The 9,579-nt window shown below is 41.9% G+C and overlaps 2 protein-coding genes across 2 annotated transcripts; both read right to left on the bottom strand.

Moving 5' to 3' along the window:
• Window positions 1-368: 368 nt before the first annotated feature.
• LOC147456540 (inorganic phosphate transporter 1-6-like) lies at window positions 369-1,999 on the bottom strand. Its single transcript, XM_086514974.1, has one exon. It carries the CDS (start codon window positions 935-937, stop codon window positions 488-490), a length of 450 nt encoding a protein of 149 aa, XP_086371100.1. The 5' UTR covers window positions 938-1,999; the 3' UTR covers window positions 369-487.
• Window positions 2,000-2,175: 176 nt separating this feature from the next.
• Window positions 2,176-5,185, bottom strand: LOC147456539 (putative inorganic phosphate transporter 1-2). Its single transcript, XM_086514973.1, has 2 exons — window positions 4,910-5,185; window positions 2,176-4,229 (listed from the first exon to the last, which is right to left on the bottom strand). Exon 2 carries the CDS (start codon window positions 4,169-4,171, stop codon window positions 2,546-2,548), a length of 1,626 nt encoding a protein of 541 aa, XP_086371099.1. The 5' UTR covers window positions 4,172-4,229; window positions 4,910-5,185; the 3' UTR covers window positions 2,176-2,545.
• Between the last annotated feature and the right edge of the window lie 4,394 nt (window positions 5,186-9,579).

Here is a 9,579-nt window from a genome sequence, read left to right as displayed (position 1 = left end):
GGTTGGCCAACTTTATATGGCTGGGATGCTCCACCTCACGGAGTCGGGTGTGTGAGTTGTAATTTTAAATTTCTACATGTCACACGAGCTGTTCCTCAAGTATATATGATGGATTGGCCAACTTTATCTGGCTGTGAGGTGGATGGATGGGATGCTCCACCTCACGGAGTCACGTGTGAGTTGTAATTTCAAGTTGTAGGTATCCGGCCACGAGGTCTATATGATGGGTTGACCAACTTTATCCGGCTGGTCTGTGTGAGTTATAATTCCTCTCTCTATACCTATATATATTCAAGTGCGATCCCTGCACTAACAAAGACAGCATCCACTAAGGCACCTGATGGTAGTATAGTGATGAGGTGGCAGAAAGGGCATAACCTCCGCCAATGCCGACCCCGAGCCAGAAGCCGAAAGCAGCAGAGAATGCCAAGGACAGAATGTGAGTTGGACCTGAACGAGAGGGCCGAGAAAATGGAGCAGCAAACGATCAGAGCAATGCGGTACCGTCGTAGAGTCTCTTGCGCCCCTGCTTGTCTCTGAGCCAGCCGAAGAGAAGCTGGCCACAAAATGCCCCAAGAAGAGCAATGCCATTCACTACAGCATTGAGAACTGGGGGGAGCATACCGATGCTGCTGAGCAATTTGGTCACAGCAGAGACACATATCAAATCATATGCATCAGTGAAGGAGCCCATGCCTGCTATGTTGGTGGTAGTGAAGTGGAAGCCTTGTGTCTTTGTCTTGTCAAGGGTCTCTAGTATTTGCAATGCTTGGCGGCCGCTGCCATTGGGTGCGGTGTTTTGTGTCTCCATGATTGAGCTCAGGCAGGATGGGGATTTAGTCTCTTTCAGCTTGGATGGTGTCACTTCTAAGCTCTGCATGCGCAGGTAAAATGATACGTTAGAAGGAAACAAACATAGTAGTCTGTCCTCTAGCATATAAGAACCATGAGAAAATTAGATATTAGGAGGACAACTTTTTCCAATGACTTTACATGTGCCTGTGGGCTAGCTTTCTACGGTGAAAGAAAATGTCCCTAGCTACCTCAAGGTTGTTGCTTCCAAATTCGGGCTTGGCTCGATGCACCGATTGCCCGGCTTATGTCGGCTTAGTTTGAGCCTTATGCAGGTAAGGTCGCTTTTGAAAATAGATATGTTTTCTTTGCCCATTCTGAAGGCTAGCATGGGCAGGAAAAAGAGATCTACGTTGTTTTTATCCGATGCAAAGTGAGGGTCTTCTTCCCAAATGAGATTACATATGCTTGCATCTTAAAGGAATGTGGCATTATGCAATAAGTTGACGTGAGTGTACATATACACGAAAAGATTTTTTGATGGGCTTCTGGTCAAGGATGTGGCTCCCTGGGATGATTTGATTGAACAATATGGACACTAGGGGCATGGCCAAGAATCAAGGGTGTTTTCAGCGAACAAAAAACGAGGGTTTATCTTCAGGTAAGTTTTATGCCCTTTTGTAGGGTGTTCCACATGAGAAGAGCTATGGAGCTTTCTGTTGGAGATGTAGTCTCTTGGAGTGCATTGAGTCCCAATATAGTGATTAGCTGTGAGGAACTCAATGATTATGTAATGAGGGGGTCTATCCATATGCACGTTCGGTATGAGATATCGTCTCTTGGAAACTACTCGTTGTAGAATTTGTTCAATGTTGGCACCAAAGGGGTCCATCCTCTTTAAAGTGAAAGCAATCCTTGATTTGTCTGCCATGCTTGCATCTTAATGGGGTTGGGATTGTGCATGTAGTTGACATGGGTTTCCCTATGAGTGGATATTCTGATATGTTTGTCTATGCGCGTTTTCATATATAATTTCTCTATCTTCAAACCTCTGTCGAAGGCAGCGGAGCGGAACAGATTGGCTGCGGTAGGCTAGTCTGGACCGCTAGTAGCATGTAAGTCTGATAGCTCCCTTACATTCTCATAGAGGGATTCTTCAATGAAACTAGAGCCAGCTCAAAAGTTATTTGACATACCTTTGAGAAATTTGGTAAAATGCCTTTGTGTCTTGACAAATTAGGTGGCCATGAAAAGACACCTTTGATGCTTGTTTTATTTTCTTACTATTTTTGTTGGATTTCTAAAATAAGCTTTAGTGAAGAAGCGAGTTAGGCATACATTCGATTTTTGCATGTGAGCAGGGATTGGTTGAAATCTTCTTTGATATTTTAGTTTGTAAAAATATGTCCTTTCAGTTTAACATTGTCATGGCAGCTAGAAAATGGTGCTTCATTGTCAAATTTCCTTTGCCCGAAAATAAAAGTAGCATAGAAATATATCAGACAGTATGTGGCACAGGGATGATGGCGATGGGAGCCGATGAGTATTAGTTAGTGGTGGTGCTCCCTAGAGATACCTTCCAAAAACTGTCCTTTTAAGTTTTGTCTCTAGATGACTGTGAGTGTGATAGTATAGAAATATACATGAGACAGGATGATGACAATGGGAGCCAATGCAACGCTCATGAGTATTAACAATGGCGGAATTGGGCAGCGGAGGTGTTAGTGTTAGCGGCGGAAGCTTTAGATGAGTATTAGCGGCGGTGGAAGTGGGCGGCGGGAGTTTTAGTGGTGGTGTACTCCCCAGAGATATCTTCCAAAGACCTTCCTTTTGTCTCTGGAACAAGGATGAGTGTGAGAAGCAGTCCAATTATGCTAGTTCCTGCCAAAATGACAAATGTTGTCCCCGGGCCTATCCCTGGCTTGTAACCTGGATCCACCCTGCTCGGGTCGCGGTCTTGTGACACATATGAAAACCCGAATGCCCCCAACACCGCCCCTAGCTTCCCCACTGCAGCTGACATCCCATGACATGTTGTTCGAAACCGCGCCGGATACAACTCTGTGGGCACGATGAATGTTGTCGTATTTGGCCCAAAATTGTTGAAAAAGAATGTTATTGCATAGATAACCATGAACCCTATCTGGTTTTTGTCTCTCCAGTAGCTGTATGGTATGCCTAATGCTAGCATGAGCACTCCCATCATCAGGAATCCTTGCATTTGTATGGGCTTCCTGCCTATGCGGTCTATCAGTGCGATAGTACACCAGTATCCAGGGATTATCGAGCACAATGCGATTAGCATTTGCGCTTTACAGATTCGATACACCTCATCTATGGCACTCATTGTGGCTGGTGGTGGTAGCCATCTCACTGCTGTGAGTGCATCCTTCTCAAAGAGGTTGAGAGTATACCATGGAAGGCCTGCAAGAAACCATGTGCTTGCAGTGCCCAGCAGATGTAAGCCATGGCGCTGCCAGAATTCTCGAGAGAAAAGATGATAGTCTATTGCGGTAGCACTAACTATGTGTTGCCTTGCTTCCACATCCCCTTCACCAAACTCCCTATGAAGAACTTGGCCCATATCGTGCGCCGCTTGCTTGGTGTTACCGACGACTAGAGCGGTGTAGCGTGCCGTCTCTGGCATTTTGGTGCGAAAGTGGTAGGTTAGAAGTGCAGGCACACATCCAAAGAGGAAGACTAATCTCCACAGATAGTCAGCTTGAGGAGGTGTGGAGAGGATGGGATTTGCGTTGAAAGGCGGAGCCGGGTAGCAACTTCTCAAGCCAGCTGCACAGACCATTGCGATCGCTGCACTGACAAGGATTCCAAACCCTTGGTTTGCAAAGACAGCACCAACGAAGGCGCCCCGAGTGCTTGTATTGGCATACTCCGACATGATGGTGGCAGAGAGGGGATAATCTCCACCAATGCCGACCCCGAGCCAGAAGCGAAAGAAGCAGAGAGTGCCAAGGACAGCATGTGGATTGGACCCAAACGAGAGGGCTGAGCCAATGGAGCAGCAAACCATGAGCAATGCGGTAACTCCGTAGACTCTCTTGCGTCCCAGCTTGTCTCCGAGCCAACCGAAGAGAAGCTGGCCACAAAATGCCCCAAGAAGGGCAATGCCATTCACTACAGCATTGAGAACTGGCGGGAGCGTACCGGGCATTCCGGATGCTGGGTCGGTGAAGTAGATGCGACCGAGCAGCTTGGTCACAGTAGAGACACATATCAAATCATATGCATCCGTGAAGAAGCCCATGCCTGCTATGATGATGGTAGTGAAGTGGAAGCCTTGTGTCTTTGCCTTGTCAAGGGTCTCCAGTATTTGCAATGCTTCACCGCCGCCGGCGAGTGCGGCGTTGTGTGTCTCCATGGTTAGGGCTCAGGCAGGATGAGGATTTGATCTCTTTTGAGCTTGGGCAGTGTCAGTTCTGCATGCACAGGTTAACTGGGATATTAGAAGGAAAAAATCATAGTTAGGCTATGGTCACCAATGTTCACAGAAAACTTGTAACCAATTACAATGCACCTGCTAGGTTTTGGTTTCTACCTGTAAAATAAAAATTTACAATTTGAAAAAATTGTAAAATTTTCCCTAGTTTAGTTATAATTTTCAAAAGTATCTGCAAAATTTTGGAGAAAAACCTGTAAATTTCGAAAGCCTAAATTTTTCTATTTGTTTGGAAAAATGTTCTTTGGGAACATTGATGGTCACGCAAGGCTTAGTTATCAGTTATTTATAGATAACTATGCCCAAACATAGCATTAAATGACTAACTAAGCCCCTTGCATGGTCACACAAGGCTTAGTTTTTTCATTCATCCTCCCCACTAAGCCTTGAACCTAACAACTATGCCAACATCGGCATAGTTACAAAGGGTGGGCATAGTTATTCATTTAGTGCTCCTTTTTGCGTGTGACCAAGAATGAGGCTTAGTTATTTGTCCAAATAACTGATAACTAAGCCTTGTGTAACCATAGCCTTAGTCTACCATTAGAAAATTACATTAGGAGGACAACTTTTTCCAATGATTTTACATGTGCCTTTGAGCTAGCTTTCTATAGTGAGGGACATTTATGCTTCTACAGCAAAATATATGTCCCTAGTTACCTCAAGGTTGTCCCTTCGAAATTCGGCCTTGGCTTGTTGATGCACCGATTGCCCTACTTACGTCGGCTTAGATTTGAGCCTTATGCAGGTAAGGTCGCTTGTGGTAGTGAACATGTGGAAATGGCATGTAGAGCATGAGCAAGTGTGTGTGCAAAAGTTGTAGCAACATGGCCCATTACCATAGTTTTTGCTTGAATATGGAAAGTGCCACAGCTTTACATTCTACTTATGAGAAAGAGGGAGGGGCTCACATTCAAGCACAATTCCTCCCCTTCTCTTGATCTATTCTTTCCCTTGCATGCAAAATTGATCTCACTTAATCCCCTTTATATACCCCTTTTCCACAGGCCCATTTCCTTTTTAAATATTCCATTCAAGGGCATGCATCCATAATTACCTTTTGTGCCTATACACACAACCCCTAACTGTGAATTACCTCTCCTTTTAAGCTAATTAGCTTTACAATCATAGTGGATTCTTTAAGTGTCAAAGGTTCCAAAATCTCTTATTACATGCATGGAAAGTTTGATGGGCTCGGTCTCCCCTTGAAAAAATGTGTCTCTTATTGTGCAAAGTCTCCTTGGGAACTTTATCAATTGGAATTTTTTTCCAAATTGCAAAATTTTTCGGCCTCGTTTTAGAGTAGTTTATCGATGGACCGCTAGTGTTTTCATCTTCCTTTGGCTGGTCAAATTGGAGTAAGTGGGTGTGATGGCCATCAAAAAACAATCCTCAAGTCCTAATATGTTAAAACTACCTGGGGGTTAGCATGCTATGGGTTGGGAATTTGACACATGGCATATGTGACTAGTGAGCATTGGGAATTGTGAACCTATGCATAAAGATGCCTCTTTCTCATAAGAATAGTGAGGGCAAGTAACCCAATCGCAGGTGGCATTGTTCACATTGAGAGTCTGCAGTTCATATTGCCCATCCTCTCCTTTTAGTTCTTGTTATCGATCACCCTTTTGTGGAGATATTCTTTGCAAACACTGCATGAGATTATTCATTAGAGGTATAGGTTTACCGAATTGATAGAGCATATTTAGGTTGATATGGTCACAAATTAGACAACATCAATTAACAAGACCTCCATTATCTGTTAAACTTTAATCATAATTGCGGGTAAGATATAATCTAATTCATGATTGGAGATTTGCATATGGTCAAGCAAGCGAGAGATATATGTCATCACATGGAGAATAGTGTGAAGAAACCTTGTTCTAGGATGTCATGGTTTCTCTTATTGGAATTCATTCTATACCAAGGCACCTTTATGGCAAGACAATAGTAAAGTCCATGCCTCACCTAGAAAGTGCCCCATTTATGAATCTTTCATGTAGTTCTATGACTCAATAATTGTAAAGAATTGAATCTTTTTTTAACACATCACTGACTCAACAACAATGTTCCATTTGCCATCACTTATGCTCTAAATTATGGCTTCATGTTTTCCTAGACCAAAGGCCTAAAAGCTTTGGCTTTTAATCAAATCCATAGAACGGACCCACTTAACATTTCTTTCAAAAAATTCATATATTTTCTCTTCAAAGGTGAGATTATCAAATTTTGCAAGAAAAGTTGATAACAGTGGATACTCACCTTCAAGCCCTAGTACCACTTACTATTGACATTTTGTCCTTCATAGCCAAAAAAAAAAAAGAACAATACTTTTCTTGAAAGTAAACACTACAAGGTTTCCAAAACCTAAGCAAACCTGCAATTTAAATTAAAAGATGAAGACTCAAGGCTTAAGAATCTAGGAGTTGAATCTCCCAAGGCATTGTTATGAGTACAGAAAGCTTTAATTTGTTTTCCATAGATCTACAATTCATAACTTTTTGGGCCGTTCACTCCATGTGAAACCGCTTTATCGTGTGTGTTCAAACGGTGTTATGAAAATCCGTACTCTATCACTTTTCCATGTTTATAACACACCCTTTTTCTATTCAAATATGTAGATTTTTGGACTACATAAGGAGTCCTTAGTGAAGGGTGAATTTTTGGGTGCAAATCTGGATCGTTGGAAAAAGCTTGTCGATTAATGCCACATGACAAGCTAATGATAATTTTAATTTATTTTTTATAGGGCCTTGTGAGATGGTGTAGACATTTGTGTACCTGTGTTTTTAAAGAGAGGCATTGAGTATTGTTTCTGTCTTTGGAATATATTGTAATGTAAATAGTTTATTATTACAAATTTTTTCAAAAAAACATAATATTGTATTGTGACACTACATGTTTAAAAATAATACTGTCACTTTCTATTTTTCTCAAAGAAGGTGTTTGTTAGGAATTTCTTGTCAATAGCCCTATGTAAGAAATAGTAGTGAATTTTCACTTTGTTTTCAAAGTTCTTTAAATGATACCCTCCTATAAATAAAGTGTGACAATTTATAGGAGGGTATCAAAAGGTGTTATTAAAATCCATACTCATCGTTTTTCCATGTTTATAACACACCCTTTTTCTATTCAATTTTTAATAGATTTTTTTAAAACTTTTTTAAATGATACCCTCCTATAAATGAAGCATTACAATTTTTGAAATTAAAAATATCTTTTAGTTAAACCCATGTGAAGTTCTTTAAATGATATCCCTCTATAAATAAAGTGTGACAATTTTTAAAATTAAAATAATCTTTTTGTTTGGCCCACGGGGTAAGTACATATATTATGGGTGACCTCCCAGAGAACAACATAGACTCAACAAATAGTACAGACTTGGTAGAGGAGACTTGGTAGAGGCCACTTTGTAGAGATTGGAGTGAAATACAAGGTGCTTAGCCACATGAGTCATTCATTGGACATAACAACAAGCTCATGAGTGTCCAGGCCTAAAAAGCATCGAAAGGTGGAATGCATGAAGCAGAGGACTATGAAGCATACCACCAGATGAAGCATCACATGTGTGCAATTTGTTTCACAAACTCTTCCATATGCAACACAAACTTTGAAAAGAAGCTTGACAAATAAGTTGTAGCTTGCTCGATCATGATTTGTTCATGTTTTGTGTCCATCTAGCAAAGAGCTCGCTCCATAATGAAAGTCCAATTTTGTACTAGGACTCACTCCTTGCTTCCTAGAGCATCCTCTTCCCAAGGAGAAATCTTGAAGGCACACCATAGAGAGATTGCTAGCCTATGTCCACCTTTTTAAAGTACAGGGCCTTTAGGTCAAAATTTGGCAAGCTCTCCAACATCTTGAAGGGGGAGTTGAAGCTATCCAAACTTTTGCAGCCAAAGGCAAGAGGAATGTGGCTTGTGCCATCAATAGAAACAAACATGCCTTGACACTGAATATGGCGCTTGGTGTGTAAACAACCTCATGGCACTGTTTTGGTTAAAGCGGAATGTGCAACAACCTTACACACCAAACAACAAGATCCCAAAATTGATGATGCAGGGTCCCAAAGATAGCTAGTAGAAAGTCGTCATAGAGAAAGAGGGTATGCATACTAGAAAGATCCCTGGAGAGTTCTCGAGGAAATGTTCTAAAATCGATGCAATAAACTAGCAATTATGAGAAATATGCAAAGAGGCAATGCATGGAAACACAATTTCAATCAAGCTTTACCATGAGTTTAAACATTTGGTAGCAATAGCAAGGAATTGATGCAAAGGTGTGTGAAGTCATAACTACCTAGGAGGGAAGAGGATTGTGCATATTTTCTATCATTGCCAATCAGAATAAAAAGGACAACTTTTGTGAAAATGGGTTTGGTGTCTCCGTTATTTGAGCTCGAATTAAAATTCCTTCACAAAAATCTCTGCACTCACAATTGTGAATAGGCGCCCCCAATTTTAGTTTGGGGTGAATTAAGGGGAATCTGAGTAGATGCTCTTGAGGCTTTGAGGGAAAAGAGGGTCAGGGGTGGCACGTGGCGGAGAGAGAGAGAGAGAGAGAGAGAGAGAGAGAGAGAGAGAGAGAAGAATTTTAACGTCGCGGGAAATATCCGACGAGGAGAGTTGAGGTTGGGGTCTTTTTCAGAGAGAGAGAGAGAGAGAGAGAGAGAGAGAGAGAGAGAGAGAGAGAGAGAGAAGAATTTTAACGTCGCAGGAAATATCCGACAAGGAGAGTTGAGGTTGGGGTCTTTTTGAGAGAGAGAGAGAGAGAGAGAGAGAGAGAGAGAGAGAGAGAGTAGGAGTCGGGAGAGATGTTGCAGCAGTTGGAGTGCGCATGGAGAGGCTCGGAGGTGTGCAAGACAGTTTTTGAGCTAGTGTCGCATTCTCTCTGTTTTTGAGGTGTTGGGTCAGTGCAGTATTCGCAAAAGGACAGACGCGACAAGGGAGGGTTGCACAGGTACAGGGCACGCTCTCTGGGGAGATTTCGATTAATGAGGATGTAGACCCGTAGGATAGTAAGCAAAAGGAAAGAAAATTCCTTCACAAAAAAGGCAATATTATCGATTTTTAAGACCTTTACAAAGGATAGAAAGCCTTTATTTATTTTTTCTTTGAGACCTATAATGCTATAATTTCAAGTGGAAAAAATGTCGCTCCACACGTGACCACATAATTAAGGTTCTCGAGTGTAAATTGGGATCAAAGTAGCACAAGTATGAGGTGGTTGCAAACGTCACTATTTGTGTCCAACGTTATGAGGACTTGCCATAAAGGGGGGATTCATACCATGGACACAAAGCAAATCACACCAATGTTATTTTTGCCTTG

The sequence above is a fragment of the Adiantum capillus-veneris genome, chromosome 6 (assembly GCF_014529385.1).
Source record: "Adiantum capillus-veneris isolate H3 chromosome 6, ASM1452938v2, whole genome shotgun sequence".
NCBI classification, from domain to species: domain Eukaryota; kingdom Viridiplantae; phylum Streptophyta; class Polypodiopsida; order Polypodiales; family Pteridaceae; genus Adiantum; species Adiantum capillus-veneris.
Note: the sequence above shows the minus strand (reverse complement) of the source record. Positions and strands in the feature narration are given on the sequence as shown.

What these genes read in the sequence shown, in the direction of transcription:
- LOC147456540 (XM_086514974.1), bottom strand. Translation starts at nt 937, where the DNA reads ATGCTAGAGGACAGACTACTATGTTTGTTTCCTTCTAACGTATCATTT.
- LOC147456539 (XM_086514973.1), bottom strand. Translation starts at nt 4,171, where the DNA reads ATGGAGACACACAACGCCGCACTCGCCGGCGGCGGTGAAGCATTGCAA.